The 19,611-nt window shown below is 43.4% G+C and overlaps 1 protein-coding gene and 1 long non-coding RNA gene across 9 annotated transcripts in view; one reads left to right on the top strand and one right to left on the bottom strand.

Moving 5' to 3' along the window:
- Window positions 1-19,611, top strand: part of CACNB2 (calcium voltage-gated channel auxiliary subunit beta 2) — a 386,015-nt gene that overhangs the window by 146,751 nt on the left and 219,653 nt on the right. The window contains exon 1 of one of the 8 annotated variants that reach the window (XM_019460631.2): window positions 4,482-5,551. The exons of the other annotated variants lie outside the window; for them this stretch is intronic. Within the exon in view, the coding sequence (XP_019316176.1) occupies window positions 5,471-5,551 (81 nt within the window). The 5' untranslated portion in view covers window positions 4,482-5,470. Of the gene's footprint in view, window positions 1-4,481; window positions 5,552-19,611 lie in introns of those variants that run through there. 8 annotated transcript variants of the gene reach the window in all.
- On the bottom strand, window positions 8,030-16,296 carry LOC128775048 (uncharacterized). The gene is made up of 3 exons (XR_008419638.1): window positions 16,088-16,296; window positions 15,403-15,544; window positions 8,030-8,133 (listed from the first exon to the last, which is right to left on the bottom strand). It is a non-coding gene; the product is annotated as an uncharacterized LOC128775048 (long non-coding RNA).

Below are 19,611 nucleotides of genomic sequence, written 5' to 3'. Positions count from 1 at the left end.
CTTGTTACAACTGAAAGAGACCAACCAAGCGGGAGGGCGTAGGCATCAGACTCTGGAGGGTCAAAGCTGGGCATTGCCCTGGTCCCTTAACCTCTCCGGGTCTCCATGGATGCCCGTCTCCCCTCACCATAAGCCACATGCCCAGTGCTCGTGCCCTTACACGGTACTCATTCCCTCCAAATCTGGGCTGGTGCCGTTACTCACTTTTGACGAGAAGAGCATCGTGGCAGTAATGCCGTGTGCTGTTTCTAGGTTAGATAAGAACCCTTGCAGCTCCCCGCAGGGTTTCTTGGGGTGCCTGCTCTTGGAATAGTGTCTCTTGGGATCTAGGTGGCATGCTATTAGAAGCTTGAGGCACGTGCAGAAGTCACCTGGTTTGCTCTGGTCACCAGCCCTAGCTGAGCTCCTGGCTGACAGCCCGCATCAACTGCCAGCCGTGTGTGTGAGGCATCTTGGGTGTCCAGACTAGTCAAGCTGTCGGGTGACTCAGCCCCAGCAGCTCTCTGACCATAACCACATCAGAGTCTCCAAATGGAAACAACCCAGCTGAGCCCAGGGAACCCTCAGAACCATGGCGCGTAATAAATTATCGTTCTAAGCCACTAAGTTTTGGGACAGTTTGTTACGCATCAGTAGTTCAGTGGCACAGGATAGAAATCAATTATTTCTTAGATATCAGCAAGGTTTTACTTGGGCACACAGCCGCTATGTCAGTTTTTTACCTTTTACGTACCACGAAGTGGATCCTTTGAAATAAACTTTGTGGAATAATATTGCTGCTTATCCGTTTTCTCATGATAACGTTATAGATGAAATTCTTAGATTTATTGTGCCATACGCCCTTTTGTGGTCTGGGAAAGCCCAAGGGAGTCTTTCTTAGAGCAGTATTTTTAAATGCGTATTGTGAAATTTGTAGAATTACGAAGGAAACTAATCATACGATGTCGTAGCTGTCAAAATATTTTAGAAATCAAATCTCTAATATGTATATGGTAAAAATGTACTTCCTATTAGTAGATTACATAACAGTACTAACAGTCTTGAAAGAATCTTACAGAGACACCCATGTACTCACTCCCTAGATTCTCCCATTAACATTTCATATACTTTCATTATCACATATCTGTCCATCTAAGCATCTATCCACCCATCGGTGCATCATCAAACCGTCCTAATGTTTTTGTCCATGTCAATGTAAATTGCAAAGCAAATTGCAGATTTCCTCTAAATAACAGCGTATATATCATAAACTAGAGGATGGACATATTTCAAGATACCGGAAACAGTTATAATCTGACATGAAAATATGCGTGATTCCCGTGGCTGACATCACAGGTACTGTTAATACTACTCTAGTTTGTTGCTAACATTCATAACTGAGAGAAATGCTAAATTTCAGTCAGAAGTTACTGAGAAGAAGATGCAGTGATTTTCCATTCAAGTTCATGAACTCCCTAGATTTTATTCATTCATGGACTCCTTGGGCTCCCTAAGCCCCACGTTAAGGGACCTCATGTGTGAAACGTGCAGATAGTCTCTTAATTAATGTAAATTGTAAGTCAAATACATAAAATAATATAGGTGTACTTTAAAACTCAAGTTTTAAACATAAAGTGTGGCATTTTTTTCCTTTAAGGTTCTACAGTGAAATTAATGGAAGAAGTTTGGAATACTCCAAAGAGTCATTGAAGAGAAAAAGAAGGGAGGAATTATTGAATTGACATCTGTGTTAGTTTGCTAGGTCTGCTCTAGATACCAAAAAGCCGGTGGCTTAAAACAACGGAAATATATTCTTACAGTCTGGAGACTCTGTGTCCAAGGACGTATCAGTAGGGCCATGCTCTCTCTGTGGCTCTAGGAGAGAATCCTTCTTTGCCCCTTCCAGCAAATATCTCTTCTGGGGTTTGCTGGCAATCCTTGATGTGCCTTGGCTGGTAGATACTATCCTCCAGTCACATGGCCGTCTTCTGTGTCTTCACCTTTTCTTCCCTTTGTGCACGTCTGTCTCTATGTTCACGTTTGCATAGACACCAGTAATGACACCAGTCCCGTTGGATTAGGGCCCACCCTAATGACCTCATTTTAACTGATTACCCCTATAAAGAATTTACTTCCAAATAAAGTCACGTTGTGAGGTACTGGGGGTTAGAACCTAAACATACCTTTTTTGGGGGATATAATTCAACCGATAACAACAGCGGACCATCCCAACTCCAAGGACCAAAAGTTTAGTTGTAGTTTGAAGCCAAATATGTCTAGAAGGATCTGAGATTAAATATGACTGGAGTTACATGGTCTGGTCTTACTTTGTACACAGTAAGAACAGTAAACTTGTGCCAGATAGCCCTTTATGATTGTTAGAAAATTTAAAATCCAAAAATTCAAATGTAAGTAATCGCTGGCATTCATGTTTTAGTCAAAACATCAGGTTCCAAGTTGCTTTATCTATTTTTCAACAGGGTTACACTGCAGAAAATGTTAAAAGGAAATTCTGTTCAAAGCACGGTTTTAAAATTCATAGTGGAATTGTACCCGATTAGTCAACAACAGTTATTGAGCAACTGTGAGTACTGTATTCCCTGAAGAGAAAAGAATATAGTAGATATGAGCCATGTCCTTACGGGGTTTATAGCATAATAAGCCAGATGCGATTTACTCACGCACACAGACTCACAAGACACTCAAAGGAAGTGTTTTTTATTTCAAAAATCCTTGTTATCTCCATGTTCATGTCTATCTAAAATCTTTTTCTGATTTTGAATTGGTGGAAAATTCAGCTCATGTTGGTCATTTAATTGTAACGTCAGGTTTTTCTTTTAAAACATTTAAAAATTGGGGGCACCTGGCTGGTTTAGTCTGTAGAGCGTGTGACTCTTGATCTCAGTGTTGTGAGTTCAGGCCCCACGTTGGGGGTACAGATTGCTTAAAAATAAAATCTTCAGAATAATTTAAAATTTTAATAATTGTTGGGGCACATGGATGGCTCAGTCGGTTAAGCGTCTGACTTTGGCTCAGCTCACGATCTCACGGTCTGTGGGTTCCAGCCCCGCATCGGGCTCTGTGCTGACAGCTTGGAGCCTGGAGCCTGCTTCAGATTCTGTGTCTCCCTCTCTCTCTGTCCCTCCCCTGCGTGTGCTCTGTCTCTCTCTCTCTCAAAAATAAATAAACATTAAAAAAATAATCATTGTTAATGTATTTTAGTAAATAATTTTATTTTAAAATTCAATATTGATTAATACTGCCTCTACCAAAACCATCCAGAATCATGAGGAATCAACTTGATGAGGTTGTTGTTGTTTTGAGTAAGATAAAAATGGTAAAATACTTACCATATCGAACATTTTAATAAATGTTGGCTCTTATTACTAAATCTGTCGAATGTACAGCACAGAATCACCAGTCATTTAGACCCTTTGCCTGTAGTACTGATCTTCATGTGGCTCACTGCAGCCCTCATCTTTGTGGCTTTATACATTACAAAAATGTAAACCAAGATACAGTTGACCTTTGAATAATGTGAGGGTGAGGGTAGCCAACCACCCACACAGTTGCAAATCTGCACGTAACCGTTGACACCTCCCAAACTTCACCGCTAATTGTGTGCTGTTGACAGAAAGCCATACGGATAACACAGCCAACTACCACATTTTTTGTATGTTCTGTGTATTGTAGACTGTATTCTGACAAGAAAGTAAGCTAGAGAAAAGAACATATCGTTAGGAAAATCGCAAGGAAGAGAAATGACATTTATAGTACCGTACTGTATTGAAAAAAAAAATACCCCTGTATAAGTGGATCTGATCAGTTCAAAGCCATGTTGTTCAAGGGACAGCTGTATTTCTTGTGAGGAACCATAGAACATTATTATTTTCAAAATAAGTAGGAACCATAATTCCACAGAATTCTTAGACACTTAAGGGAAACATATGGTCTTTAAAAATACATATATATAAATTCTTCGAGATTGGAAAAGACCCAAAGAAAAAAATCCAGATGCCATTTGATTTCAGAGAGAGAGAGAGAAGTCTAGAAAGCATTGCTTTGGCTCAGTGGGTCCTCATTGAAAGGTATTGAATATCTCTAAATCCTAATTCCTCATTTTTAAAGTGTTGATATTAATACCTACTTCCAGGATTGCTTGGACCTGAGTATATGTAAATTCCCTTAGGCCATGCCGGTCATGTAGTAGATGATCAGGAAAAGGACTTCTGGTTCCCAGCCCCTTCTGTAGTCTTCATGACCTCAATCTCTTGGCCAAGATGGTCAGTCTGCTAGGAAAAAAATTTTCAGTGAAATGGAAAAAATGCTGTGCGTTTCTTTGATCGTGATTTAACTTTCAATCTGAGGGAACATTTAGAATTTGGAAGAAAAACAAAGTAAAAAGTGAAATAGATGGTTTGCTCCCCCTCCATTTGTATCTGTGCAGCTTCAGGTGGCCAGGTTTTCCCTTGCTCACGGATTCCCTCCTGCAGAACCTTCCAGAATGCTTCCGTCTGGTGAAGAGAAGGACCACAGCATGGTGTTGTTCCAGTCGCCTGGTGTGGCTTGCTGAGGGAGAAGGCAGAGGTCCGCCTGTATAATCCGATTTCATCAACTCACACTAATCACTACTGATAGTAGCAAAATTTAGCCTGGATCTGCTTGGTTAATCTAGATTGACAGGAGGTAAAAGAAAAGGGACGCAAGGACACAGAAACAAAGGGAGGCGAGCCAACACTGATTTCCAGCCTTGCTCTTCCATCTGGGGCTTCTAAATTGTTCCCCCCTGGGGCTTCTATTTTTCTTACCTTATAAACAAATGTTGCTGGTTGTTAGGAGACCAGCCTTTGCACGGAGCAGTTTTAGCCACAACAGGTGCACTGTGAGTCTCCGGGACCGCGAAAAGAGCAGTTCCTCCGTGAGGCTGCGCAGAAGGGACTTACAGGTACACATTGTACCTGAGACTATGTATTATTTATTGAAACTGAGCTCTGCATTCTCTTTCTCCTCTGGGCAGCCCTGGAGCCGGGCGCCTCCTAAAATGGATGCCACCAGCAGCTAACCTTGCAAGGTCTCCTAAGTGCTTACTTTCACTCTTTCCCTTGCTAGTGATTGCAAGCCCTCGCCGGCAAGCTTTCCATTTAAGCTTGGGGAGCAACCGGGAATTGCACTTCAGCAGCCGAGGGAGGAATTCCTCTGTGATTTTGGACTTTTCCACATGGATTCAGGTGTTATTTTTTTAAGGAAGTAGCCCACTGCGGATTTTTGCGGCTGTAGAGAAGATACACATGTTGCGGCTCCCGCCTCCACATACGGAGTGATTCAAGTAGTGATCTGTTATGTGTGTGTTCACATGCTTAGTCCTGAGAAGAAGAATGGGTTACCTGAAGGTCATCTTCGTTGTTACTTATGACATCCGTGTCTGGCAAACCAGGCAACTTTTTGCATTTGGGTAACAAAGACATTTGGAATATACTCCGTTGGATTTTCCATGTTGGTGAAACTGTTTTTGGCCACCTCCATACTGCAGGTTGCCATGCTAAAACCACCTAAGGGTAAAAATGTCTCCTGGGTAAGTAGATACGATTTTATATGTCTTAAGATATAATTTGAAAACTGAAAGACCTCTCGTGGTTTCCTGTTAGTAGAAGTGTTTGCGAGACTTTCAGAAAGTGTTCGCCTTAGAGAAGCGTAGAAGTGTCCTCATTAGTGTTCGGAATCCTTTGGCAAAAGCCTGGCGGTGTGCTTGCTAAAATATGGACGATGACAGGTGTGCTTGCTAAAATATGAACTATAACACATGGAAACTCTCAGTTCGTTTTGCCACTTTTAAGTTGCTTCGGATTCACATCTGCACCCAGAATTTAACATGCATCAGTGCAAAGTCAAGGCTATGGTTTGAAGATGTTTTTAACTGTTCGTGCTCAGTAAAGATAGCATACATTGATAGTATTAAGTCAAATTTTACGGGTAGGATGTGCAGAGTTTTCATTATTTGGGCCTACCGTTCCCTTTTTTTGTCCTTCGAAGCACGATAGCAATAGTTATTTCTCAATTTTACACGTCTGATTAAATTCTGTCAATCAATAATGGACACGTACGAGGAAAATATAACATTCCAGGAATAACATGACATGTTAATCCTAATCAAGTTTGACTCTTGAATGTTGTTTCAAGTTAGTTTCCTACAAAAGTACAAAATATATTATATTGAGCTTCAAATAATGAGAACAATCTGTAAACTCTTAAACAAGTGGCTTTCATTCTCTGCTATCATGTTTAGCGAGCTCGATACATTAAAATTAACAGGCAAATGGATTCCCTTGTACTCTCCGTATAAAGTTGGGTCTCGAACACCAATGTTTTTAGCCGGCACCGGCACGTGCAACCCAACCATATTCATTGCAGACTTTGTTAGATTTATGATTGTGGTCTTTGCTTAAAGTAACTTGGGGAAAATAAATGATTCTATTTTTACTGCCTTAATTTGAAATTTAGCTGATTAGGCTTTTCTTTCTTTCCATGAAAGAGCACAGTACATACTTGAAAATGGTGACTGATTTCTTTTTTTTTTAATATTTTTTTTAACGTTTATTTATTTTTGAGACAGAGAGAGACAGAGCATGAATGGGGGAGGGTCAGAGAGAGGGAGACACAGAATCTGAGACAGGCTCCAGGCTCAGAGCTTGCAGCACAGAGCCTGACGTGAGGCTCAAACTCACGGACCGTGAGATCACGACCTGAGCCGAAGTTGGCCGCTTAACCGACTGAGCCACCCGGGTACCCCGACTGATTGCTTTTCTTGACGGTCGTTCTGTATACTACTTAAGGAAAAGAGATGTATCTTAGTTTGAAACACAATTCCCCCAATTATTTCAAACAACTGGCAACATTTTTTGCGAGTTGTTCATTTTCAGAAATTAATATTGGTATTCTTTGTCTCAATACTCTTGCCGCTGTTGGTTTTTCGTCTCATCCCAGTATAACCAAGGGGTATGAGTCACAGACTCGTGGCCTATTCAGTGAGTTTCTTTCCCACTCTGTAAGGATGTCTCCAGCAGCTAATTCTGATTTCCAGTTGGGTCTCTGCCACTTTCTCCCAGTACATAAACACCGAAGAAAGGAGTAGTTGCAAAAGTATATCCCCTCCCTCATCCGATTAATCCCTTCTAAAAGATTAATTCTCCCAAAGCAGTGTCTGCCTAATGGGGTGTTTCTGCTGTGAGGGCAAAACTCGAACCATTTTATAAGCTTCGATCACCATCGCGTCTGGTTTCCTTCAGACTCAGTTATGCCAGTATTTTGTTAAAAGTTCAAGTTGTTGGCTAAAAATGTAAAAACTGATATTTTAATAGAGTCGGGATACTTGTATTTTTTTAGGTTACAGTTTTCACTGTCTATTCCACTGTATAAATGTATAAATGTCACTGTATAAATGTCTGTACCCGGGCTTGTCAGAAGCAAAGTTTAGGAGTTGAATTACTGTTACATACAGAGAATATAGTAATTTGGTTCGTGTGCGTTGATTGTGCAGTGAACCAACACTGACTGTTCATTGGTGTTATGAAATGACTTATTTTAAATATAGGGCACAGACAGACACCTTTGAATGTTGACCTTCGCTTCGGATTTAATCAGTGTGCTTGTTTTAGGCATTGGATGACATTTCTCTGAGTTTTTTGGCTATGTGGAGGGAAATGTATCTGGTAGTCCTACCTTTGCCATTGGCCACTTTCCATTCGAGCATTTATTTAGACTTGAAGTCAAGAGAAGAATAAAATGATTCATCTCATCTGAAACCACACAGGGAACCTCTCTTTGGAGAGAGTGGGTCTTCCATCTCTCTCCCCCTGGTTCGTCTTGAGTATTCCTTAGATATGCCTTGCCCCGTCTGGTAAACACGAACACGTATTGCCGAATATCACAATCCGGAGGGAAACGCCACTTTCTTTTTGTGGGGCACCCTCTAAGGCAGTGTGTTACCTGGGCACCTGCTCCTATCGTTCCCGAGAGTTTCCCTGGCTCTAAAATAAGTAAGAACAGCAACTACCTGCTTCTCTTGAGATGTGAGGGTTAGCAGGTCCTTTTGCTGTGCGGGTTCGACGATCATTCCACAAAAATTTACTGGACGCCTCTTCTGTGATATTCTCAGCACTGAGGAAACAGCAGTGAATAAGATACTCAAAAATCCCCGTCTGCCCTGAGCTCACATTTTAGTGAAAGGAGACAGACAAAAAGCAAACACATAAGCACTGCGCAATGTGGTGAATAAACTAGAGCAGGGACTGGCTTAGAAAGTGCCAGGAATTGGGGGGGGGGGAGGGTTGCCAATTCCTTGGTCAAACTATTTGAGCAAATACTTCAAGAAGGTAACAGAACCAGCCGTGTGGAAATGTAGGCACCAAGTATTCCCAGCAAAGGAACGTTCAGGTACAAAGGTCCTGAGGCAGGAACGTACCTGGAGTGTGCTAGCATGGCTGGGCTGCAGGGACCTTCTTAAAATTGCTTTGTGCCTCCTGTATACACTTGCATTTCTTTGGTAACTGTTTCACTGGGGATTCCAGGGCAGATCTCAATGCCTCTATTCAAATCTCAGAGACTGGAGGTATGCAGAGGCTTCCTAGGACAGCACTCACCACACTTGCCAAATAAAGGTTACAGACAGCACAAAGAAAGGGGAGGGAACGGATTATCATGGCACATTCATGCTTGACAGAACGTGTTATGGCCCTTTTTTTCCCCCTTTGGTTCTTTATTTCCTTTTTTTAAATTTATTTTTTTAATTTAAATCCGTTAGTTAACATACAGTATAATAATGATTACAGGAATAGAATGTTAGTGATTCATCACTTACGTACAACACCCAGGGCTCACCCCAACAAGTGCCCTCCGTCTTGCCCATCACCCATTGAGCCCATCCCCCCCACCCAACACCCAGCCAGCAGCCCTCAGTTTGTTCTCTGGATATGAGTCTCTTATGGTTTGTCTCCCTCTCTGTTTTTATCTTATTTTTGCTTCCCTTCCCTTATGTTCATCTGTTTTGTATCTTAAATTTCCACATATGAGTGAAATCATATGATATTTGTCTTTCTCTGACTCACTTATTTCACTTAGCATAACACACTGTAGTTTACCCAAAAAGTGTTATGGCCCTTTAGAGTTCAGAAGTTTGTTTATTTTTTAATGTTGTTGAGAGTTTTACAAATAAGCATAATTAATGATGCTTTTGGAGTAACAGAAATTAGAACAAATTTTAAAGTAATGTTAAAGATAGTATCAAGAGGGGCGCCTGGGTGGCTCAGTCGATTGAACGTCCGATTTCGGCTCAGGTCATGATCTCGCGGTCTGTGAGTTCAAGCCCCGCGTCAGGCTCTGTGCTGACAGCTCAGAGCCTGGAGCCTGCTTCGGATTGTGTGTCTCCCTCTCTCTCTGCCCCTCCCTCGCTCAAGCTCTGTCTGTCTCTCTCTGTCAAAAATAAATAAACATAAAAAAAAGATAGTATCAAGAAAGAATATTTAGGGGTGCCTGGGTGGCTCAGCGGGTTAAGCATCTGATTTCAGCTCAGGTCATGATCTCCCAGTTTGTGAGTTTGAGTTCCGCATCAGGCTATGTGCTGACAGCTCAGGGCCTGGAGCCTGCTTCAGATTCTGTGTCTCCCTCTCTCTCTGCCCCTCCACCACTCACGCTCCCTCTGTGTGTCTCAAAAATGAATGAACATTTAAAAAACTTTAAAAAAAAGAAAGAATATTTAGGAACAAGGATTCAGATCTATGGAACACAGCTTTCCCAATGACAGTTTTTTAATAAAATTTTTAAAGTTTATTTGTTTATTTTGAGAGAGAGAGAGAGAGAGAGAGAGAGAGAGAGAGAGCGCACGAGCAGGGGAGGGGGAGAAAGGGAGGGAGAGAGAATCCCCAAGCAGGCTCTGCTCTGTCAGTGCAGAGCCGGATGCAGGGCTCAAATTCATGAACTGGGAGATCATGACCTGAGCTGAAATCAAGAGTTGGACGCTTAACCGACTGAGCCACCCAAGCGCCCCTCCCAGTAACAATTTTTACTTTTTGTTAGGATACAGTTAAGTACACAACATGAAACTTTATTGTGGAATCTCCACATATTCTTTGACTATAAAAAATTCTTTCAGAAGTCTGGGTTTTGAGACATGGTCATGTGGGCATTTGTTCATTAAAGCTGTATGGACCCCTTAAGGCTGTAGATGTGACTTTATGCCAGACTGACCTACTTTGTTGAAAAGTTGCTCTGCCCTGAAAATACAGAAATAAAAGACCTGACTTAGGATCCAGTCACTGAGCAAACTCCCTTGTCGTTCTTTTAATTCTCAAGAGCTGAAATCAATCACACTCAAGTTTCTGACATCCCAAACCTGTGATCCCCTTTAAAATTATTATTTCTATATAGTATGTAGTATATTTCATTAGCTGCTTTTCTGTTTTTTTACTTTGTACCATAAAAAGCAAAAATAAAATTTATGTAAAAAAATGAAGGCAGGCTATAAAGGACATAAATGAATTATATTCTCCTAACAGAGTGCTAGAGATTAAGTAAGAACTCAGAACTTTGATCAATTCTCGGCCTTTTGGCTAAGATCAAGTGTAGAACTCAGAACTTTGAGGTCTGCTGTCTATTTCTTGATAGAGATGCTCCTAGGAAATGCATTAAGAATGCACTGTTATTATCTTATAAAATACATGTGACTAGAAGTTAGCTAAAAGACGAACATGAAAATAAAATATACTACAAATAGGATAGCACCCTAATAGGTTTCTGACGTGGAAAAGCTATCTGTCCTCCAGCAAGAAACTCTATCTCCCCTCCTTGGTCAGTTGACTCTATATTTCATCTTATTTCCATATAAATGTCTTATTCAGGTTGTCAAGGATTCACTAATCTTCTGAGTTTTTTTTAAATTAATTAATTTTTAAATTTACATCCAAGTTAGCCTATAGTGCAACAATGATTTCAGGAGTAGCTTCCTTAATGCCCTTTACCCACTTAGCCCCTCCCACCTCCCCAAACCCCTCCAACAACCCTCTGTTTGTTCTCCATATTTAAGAGTCTCTTATGTTTTGTCCCCCTCCTTGTTTTGATGTTATTTTTGCTTCCCTTCCCTTATGTTCATCTGTTTTGTTTCCTAACGTCCTCATACAAGTGAAGTCCTATGATATTTGTCTTTCTCTGACTAATTTCACTTAGCATAATACCCTCCAGTTCCACCCATGTAGTTGCAAATGGTAAGATTTCATTCTTTTTGATTGCCGAGTAATACTCCATTTTATATATATACCACATCTTCTTTACCCATTCATCCATCGATGGACATTTGGGCTCTTTGCATATTTTGGCCACCGTCGATAGTGCTGCTATAAACATGGGGGTGCATGTCTCCCTTCGAAACAGCACACCTGTATCCCTTGGATAAATGCCGAGTAGTGCAATTGCTGGGTCGTAGGGTAGTTCTATTTTTAGTTTTTTGAGGAACCTCCATACTGTTTTCCAGAGTGGCTGCACCAGTTTCTGAGGGTTTTTTTTTAACCTCTCTGATACATACTTAATGTCTGTCTTGATGAACTTAAAGTTGAATGGTGTTATTATGACTTTGTCAGAGATTTATCTCTTCTTGGCTTCACTTCATTAGATATATAAGTTTCGCTGCAGTATCTAGACTACTGGTCTTTCAGTAACAGTTTCTGAAAATATCCAATTTTATATTTTCCTTTTTTATGCTCTGAACATATGCTGCTGTCATCGGAAATACTTCCCTATTGTTGTTTTCTCCCCTCTTTCTCCTTGTTGGGATACATTAGGTTTATTATACCTATTTCAAACACCTGTGCAGATTTTAATATTTTTCACCTTCGCTCACAACTGACAGGAAATCAGAGTGGGTCTAGTGATACAGATAAAGTATTTACTTTTGCTCATAGCTGCTGAGGTTCTTCCAGAATTTCATGTGTGGAGACAGTTTTTTTTTTTTTTTTTTTTGTCCTTCCTATATATATATTTTTTAATTTTGTTCTCTTTTCTTTTCTTTTTTCTGAATAGACTCAGGGTACCTGCGTGGCTCAGTTTGTTGTGTGATGGATTCTTGATTTTGGCTCAGGTCATGATCCCAGGCTCATGGGATCAAACCCTGAGTCAGGCTCTGTGCTAAGTAGGGAGCCTGCCTAACATTTTCTCTCTCTCTCTCCCTCCCTCCCTCCCTCCCTCCCTCCCTCCCTCCCTCCCTCTGCCCCTCTCCCCAGCTCGAGCTCTCTCTCTGTCTCTAAAAAGTAAATAAATAAAAATAAATAGATAAAGTCTACATCTAGACTTGGAAACCTGAGAGATTGTGCCAGGTGGCTTTAGTAAATACTCATTTATATAGCTTTATATAGCCAGCCACAAAGCATTAAGAAATATGTAACTGATATGAAAATTGCTGTTAGTAATTGTGTTTTTTATATATTAAAATGTGCACCTTTTAAAATAATCGCAGTTCTCACTTACACATCTAAAAGGCACTTACACATCTAAAAGGAAACAAATCATCATTCCCTGTCTCCAAACTAATGCCTATCCTCTGCTTTCCTGTTTCTTGTTTCTGTTCCTGGTGACATTCCCTCATCTACCCAAGCTCACAGCATTGTTGACAGATTATATTCTACTTTAGAGGGAAATTCTGACTTTAAATCTTGTTTCTTGCACCAGCTGTTGGACCTTGATATTAGTGACCTCTGAGGTTTAGTTTATTCATCTGTAAAATGGGGATAATAAAACTTTCCTGGTAGGAATGTTTTTAAAATAATGTACATGAAGTACTTATCATCGTGCCAGCACTCACAAGTAATTTGTTAAATTCCACTTTGTTCCCTTCATCCTTTTCTTTCCAATCCCGTGGCTATAGCACTGATTCAGGGATCTCTTGCCTTGAATCTCCTAGACTCTGTAGCAGCCCCTGTACTGAGTGCAATTCCAAACTTTCTCCTCTCCAAGTCATTCCAAATATTTCTCCTGTTCAGTAAGTTCCCTTAAACCCAGATTTCCATCCATTCTCCAGCAGACCAAACCCTTTACGGATTCCTCTCTGTCCGTTGAGAAAGTTAAGCCTTCTTGAACGCAACTGATTCCCTTCCCAGAGAAGACGACCGAGGGGTCTAGAATTGCAGGCAGGGCCCTCTGTCACCCCTCATCCCCGGCTTCTTTGTCTTGTGTTTGAACTGTGGTCTTAGAGCTACAGTGAGCATCCAGCTGGTGGAACTTCTCTTCCAGGGTTCTTGCTGAGCTAATGTCTGAGTGTAAGGGAGAGATTCAACTCCACTACATGCAAAAGCTTCACATAGGTTTCCCTTTGGGGCTGGCTCTCTGCCTGGGTGTTCCTGGGTCTGAAGATCAAGGCCTGGAGGTCGATGAAATACGGGTAAGGAAAATCAAATAATTACCCCCGAATCACATAGTGATATGCTGAACTATTTCCTTTTTCTATTTGGTGAGGGTTTAAAAACAGAGAGGACTCAAGCAGGTGCATGAAAGATACCATTAAAATCTAAACTTTAGGGGTGCCTGGGTGCCTCAGTCAGTTAAGCGTCTGACTCTTGATGTTGGCTCGGGTCATGATCTCACGGTCATGAGATTGAGCCCCGCATGGGGCGTCACGCTGAACCTGCAGTCTGTTTGAGATTCTTTCTTTCCCTCTCCCTTTGCCCCTTCCCTGCTCATGTGACCTCTCTCTCTCTCTCTCTCTCAAAAATAATAAATAAATAAATAAATAAATGTGAACTTGAAAGCACCAAATCCAGACCAATAAGAAGGGTGACATTTCTTGGGAGAAGGTGTTGATCTGTGTCCTAGTTCATGTTAGATACCACATCTGAGGCACGTAGAGCCCAGGCAGGGGAGGACCAGTTGTGAATCGTGCCCTGAAATCAAGAGATGACACCATTTGCAGTGGGTGATCAAATCACAATATGCTCAGAGGAGTCTGAGTCTGTGCCCCGTTGGAGGTTTTGCTCTTACAGCCCTTACTTGACAGCCCGGTGGGCATTAGCTGCCTGGACCAGCAGAGACCAGAGACCTTTCAGCCGGGCAACCCCACCGCCTCAGGAGAAGGGCGGGCAAGGCAGCCCTCCTTCTACAGAGACGGAAGGGACAGCAGAAGGAAAATAAGGATGGGTTGGGTACTTCTGACCTGGGAAGACTGCTGAGTGGACTGTGGGGGGGGGGGCGTCCCCTCTCAGCAATTAGATGGTGACATATTCAGGGATGCCGCCTTTGGGGGGAGAAGGTCGGAGAGACTCCACTGTGGACAATTTCAAATTAAGTTGCTAAGTAAGTATTAACCCCGTTTCAGGGATTTGGTCAGATGAGGGTGTGCAGAAGTCCCAAATCATGCCTGTTGCCTCACAACAATGATGACTAGTGACTTCTGTTTCCAAAAGTGTTGTCGTTTGGACAGCAAATTCCGTGGTCACTCTCAGTTTCCCATGGAGTATGAATGGATGAGTAAAGAGGAGAGCAGTGGCGGGGAAGACTGGGAAGGTCCCCGCTGTCCCCGCAACAGACTCTGCTGTGAGTGTTCTCAAACCCAAGGAGGAGGGGAGGGGGCATACACCTGTGGCATCCGGCAGGGACGCATCAGCTTTGTGACTCTGGGAAGGCTAACTGATCTTCTCAAGGATCCCTTTCTCTTCCTGCAAAATGGGGGATCGTGACACCCACCTCACATGGTGCTTGTAAGGATTAATCCTAAGAGTCCAAGGAGCGTATGTCCTGGAGACCAGAGATGTCACAAGAACAGTGAGACAAGCCAGGCTACTTAAAATCACCTCTGGTGCCGATCTAGAATTCCCAGCCTGGCCCCGAGGCATGTCTGCATCGAGTTTCAGTCGAAGGTTCTGGCCCCGTTCCCCACCATTTCCACAGATAGAACCTCTAGCGCTCTGAACACATGAGCATCCGTGCCACATCCGTGCTTCTGTTCCTGCTGAGCAGCTAACAAGCGGACACCCACACCCCTGAAATGAAATTGCTGCTACTTCTGAACCAAGTTTAAAACCAAGTCTTATGCGCAGAGGTCGCGGGAAAGGACAGAGATCATCAGAATTACTCTCCCCACGTATATGCGCAGCCCTTGTGTAAAGTAAGTCTGCATTTATGTCATGAAACCTAACAGAACAGGGGCTGCCTGGGTGGCTCGGTCGGTTGAGCGTCCGACTTCTGCTCAGGTCACGGTCTCACAGCTTGTGGGTTCGAGCCCCGCATCGGGCTCTGCGCTGACAGCTCAGAGCCTGGAGCCTGCCTCGGGTTCTCTGTCTCCCTCTCTGCCCCTCCCCAACTCGCACTCTCGTTTCTCTCTCTCAAGAACGACTAAACATTAAAAAATTTTTCGAATAAAAATAAATAAATAAAAACCCTCACAGAACATACCGCAATAAATGTCAAAAGTCCAGGTGTTGATTACGTCTTCGATAACTAACCCGTTTTAAATGCCGTCGAAATCTGTTCGTTTTTATCATCACCGATGACTTCTGGGGGGGGGGAGAAAACCCCACAGAGTATTTAGAATTCCCTGGGGAAGAAAGAGAGACCAGATTTCTCCTAAGGACTAATGCCAAGCCAAGCAGATAAGCCAGGAAAGAGCACTGTTTTAATTTGCAGTCGGCCACAATATCGAGGTGAGAGGGAAACTATCATAACGTGGAGGGAGATCCCACTGCTTTCAAAAAGAGAGACTCCTATTCAGGAGGGCAAGCGAGTATTTCTCTCCCCGGGGGAGTCTGAGATGTTCGTCTTGGCACGGTTTGCCAGTTCTTAGGTCTTCAGCTTATGATCTTATTAACTTCCCAAGTCAAGCCAGGGGAGCGAAATGGGCTGCCTCAAGCTGTCTTTGGTAGCAGGAAGGAAAGCGCTGGAAGGCGGACGGAAGCGTCCTCGCGTCGCTCCCACCTGGTTGAACAAGCCTCTCCGGGTAAATCCAGGGCACCTCCCCGCAATGTGGGAGAAGATGCACATACCTCACACTTCCTGGGGCCCCAGAAAATAACCCAGGGGAGGCATTCTGACTGAAATTAGCCTAGCCTGCGGCAGGGCTGGGAGTGGAAACGTCACCAACCTATCGAAGCAGGAGGGAGAAAGAGCACTGCCACACTTGTCTCAAAATTACCGCCGTCAGGCGTCCCGGCTTGACACAAGAGAAATCAAAGTGGAACCACTCCTCGGCGAGTCAGCGCTGACCGGCCTCTGGGGCCCGGTCCCAGCGATCCACAGGACCTGCGCCTTGGCAGCCTGGGTCGCCTGGTCGGCCTGGAGCCATCTTAGTGCTTTGCCCACGTGAACGGCGGCAGCAGCAATAGCAGTGAGAGCACATATTTTTAAATGTGAGTGACAGGTGGGGGTGGACTTTTCTAGACTTGCAGGCAGATTGCAGCCTGGTGCAATCTGGGCTAAGCATATCTAGCCTGCTTTCTCCGCAGAGCTCTCCTACAGGTCCGTATCTATAAGCAGGTGTCCTTTCTTTTCTTTTCTTTTTAAGTTTATTTTTATTTATTGAGAGAGAGAGAGAGAGCGCAAGCAGGGGAGGGGCAGAGAGAGAGGGAGAGACAGAATCCCAAGCAGGCTCTACACTGTCCGCGCAGAGCCCGATGCGGGGCTTGAACCCACAAACCATGAGATCATGACCTGAGCTGAAGCGGAGTCGGATGCTCAACCGACCGAGCCAGCCAGGCGCCCCAGGCGGGTGTCCTTTAAACTCGGAAGCTCTGTGGGGTCGTTCTGGGGGTCATTAGTCCCGCAGCGGAAGTCCCAGTGAAGGGATTCAAGCGAGAGCCTTGTTGGCCCCTCGTGTTGCCTCCAGAGAAAAGGGATCAGAGAGAGCTTATTTTTATTTCTGTTTTGTTGTAAAGTCTGTTCGGGAGTACAGGCGGAAAAGCAGGGATGTGAGAAATGTTGGAGCGAGGGAGAAAAAAGAAAAAAGAAGAAGAAAACACATCTCAGGGCCACACGTCTCTGCTGACAGACTTGCCTCTTTGCAGGAGAGCCCGTACCGAAGTCTTAGAAGCTGTAACAGCTCACAAGACTATCTTCACTTTCTGCCACTTTCTCAATAATCTGGAAAAAAAAAAAAAAAAAGAAAATCCTGAGACATGTCAGAGGGACTGCCTGTTGGGGCCGGCTGTCCGCTGGGGGCACATCCCGGCTCTGCCCTCGACCAGTTGTGGCGCCAACACCATATCGTCACGAAGACGGGCTTCTCCCCTGACCGATGGGGACAGTTACATCTGTCCTACCCAGCGCCAACAGTAAAGAGCAGAATGCTCCCTGGGAGAGAGCCTTCCCCTAGAGAACATTATAAGCGTGCGACTTTATCAAAATGAGATTGAAATTCCGTCAGTTGCTAGAAAGACGATCGGTGTTCTAAACCCAGAATTGCAAGTCATGGTGGCAGTGGGCAAGGACGTTTCTCGGAACACAGTGGGCAGGGGTGTTACCTCAGAGGCGGGAACGAACTGTCGCGCCTCCATCGCAGAGGCTGGAGTGTAACAAGAAGGTATTAAATACATTTGTTTCAAACACCGGCTTGTGAAGATTGCTTGTTTCCCCAGATTTCCAGGTGAAGGATAAATCTGTGCTCATTTGCACCATTTTTTCCCCCCTTGTAACCTAAACCTGTTAATATCTATATTCAGCAAAGCTGGCATGGTTGCCTGGCAACCTGGCTTAGTGGGTTAACAAGGCACCAAAGCAAGAAGTGAAACGCGGCTTACAAAACCGTGATTTATGCTGCCGCGGGACAGAATTTCATCCTCCGCGTGGTGTGTGTGGACTTCCATTTTCAAAATATAAATAAGCCTTTCCAAATGTTAGCCCAGGGCTATTAGGAGTTTAAACATCATGGCATGTTAGGCAGCATTTCAAGGTAGTGAAGTAAATATGGAGGAGACATTTCTCTCGGCTCGTTCATTAAAACGGGGGGTCGTGTTTTTGTTTTTGTTTTTGTTTTCCTGGTAGGTCGTCTTATACTTTCCACTCTCACTTTTCATTTCCGCAGCAGGGAGACGTATATACGTTGTTCTTGGAATACGAGGTGATGGAAATTGAAGTGTCAACGTCAGGAAGTAGAAGTTTAGGGTTAGTTACTGCCAAAGAGATATTTTTGTAAAGTGTACAAGGGAGGAGAAAGAAGAGTGAGTGAAAATGACTTTTCTCACGCAGATTTTTCTACCCTTCCACCTTTATACACTTTCTTTTCCTATATTCTTCCCCATGGAGACTTTATCCCCTCTAATATTAAGAACAAGGAAAGCCTTTGGGGTAAAGCAAAGCAATATCCTCTACTTCGTGGACCAGCTAGGCAGCGCGGCCACATCAGAATTTGAAAGCTAAGATTGACGTTAGCTCTCGTTTTATTCTGTTACTTGTTTCAGAGTTCAGGTTTTATTAGGTAAATTCAGTATTCAGAGGAAGGTAAACTAAAGGCCTCGGAATCAAATCCTTTTTGAAATAAGACGAGGGAATTATAGAAGATAGGACGAATAACCAGGGCTCTGAAGATGTGGGTAAAGTCTGACAAGGATGAGAACAGAAGACTGATAGGACTGAACTTGGTAATATCTGCGGTTATCGGCACGAATCCTCAAAATCTGCCCAGAGAATATCTCTTCATGTTTCCTACGTGACGGAGGAAGCCAGTCGTTCATTATTACTTTGCTATCAAAGGGTCATTTGTGTCTGTTTGACGCTCTTCTTTCTTTCATCCTTATTCTGTAGTTGATACGAATCGTGGTTTCTCAAGACAGACTGGAAGTCCAGATTTTATGTAAAATCTCCTAATTTGCAAGTGTTGACTTCTGTGAAAACAAACGACCTCAAGACTCTGTAGGCCAGGCAGAACGCACCTGGAAGCCAGAATACGCTCGGGGTTGCCATTTGTGACTCCTGGTGCAGGGGAAGAAGAAAAGAGGTTGATGGAGGAATCCTAAGGAATTCTCACGTGTGCAGAGGACACAATAAAAAGTGAGGGGTTACCAGGGAGGTAGGACAAGGAAGAAGATCGTGCGTAATACAATAGTAACTATGGATGCAGAGGATTTCAGGACAAAGAGAAGGGGTATCCATTGGGTCAGAAGTGACTTTAGCGAAAGGGCATTGGTGATCTTAGAAGAGGTCTTTCAAGGGGTGGGTGACGGTCAGGCACAAAGGCAGTGACTTACAAGAAGTGGGCGGGGGATGAAAGCAAAAACCAGCAAAACGAAGCCTACGGTGTCCAGAAGGTGGAAATAGGCCACAATCACTTGGAGGGAGGGAGTTGAGAGACGATGTGAACATATTTGTAGACAGAGCACAAGTTTCTGGAGCAAGTGGCGGAAGAGAAGACCAAATACAGAGGACTGTGTGGAGCCTGGGTGGCTCAGTCGGTTGAGCGTCTGACCCTTGATCTTGGCTCAGGTCATGATCTCGCAGTTTGTGAGTTCAAGCCCTATGTAGGGCTCTGCACTGACAGTGTGGTGCCTGCTAGGGATTCTCTCTCCCCCTCTCTCTCTGCCCCTCCCCTGTTCTCTCTCTCTCTCTCTCAAAATAAATAAGAACTTAAAAAAAAAGAGTTTAAAGGGAAGCAGAACACAAAAATGAAATATGTAA

This window comes from Panthera pardus, unplaced genomic scaffold, assembly GCF_024362965.1.
Source record: "Panthera pardus isolate Hobbes unplaced genomic scaffold, ASM2436296v1 HiC_scaffold_6, whole genome shotgun sequence".
Taxonomy (NCBI): Eukaryota; Metazoa; Chordata; class Mammalia; order Carnivora; family Felidae; genus Panthera; species Panthera pardus.
Note: the sequence above shows the minus strand (reverse complement) of the source record. Positions and strands in the feature narration are given on the sequence as shown.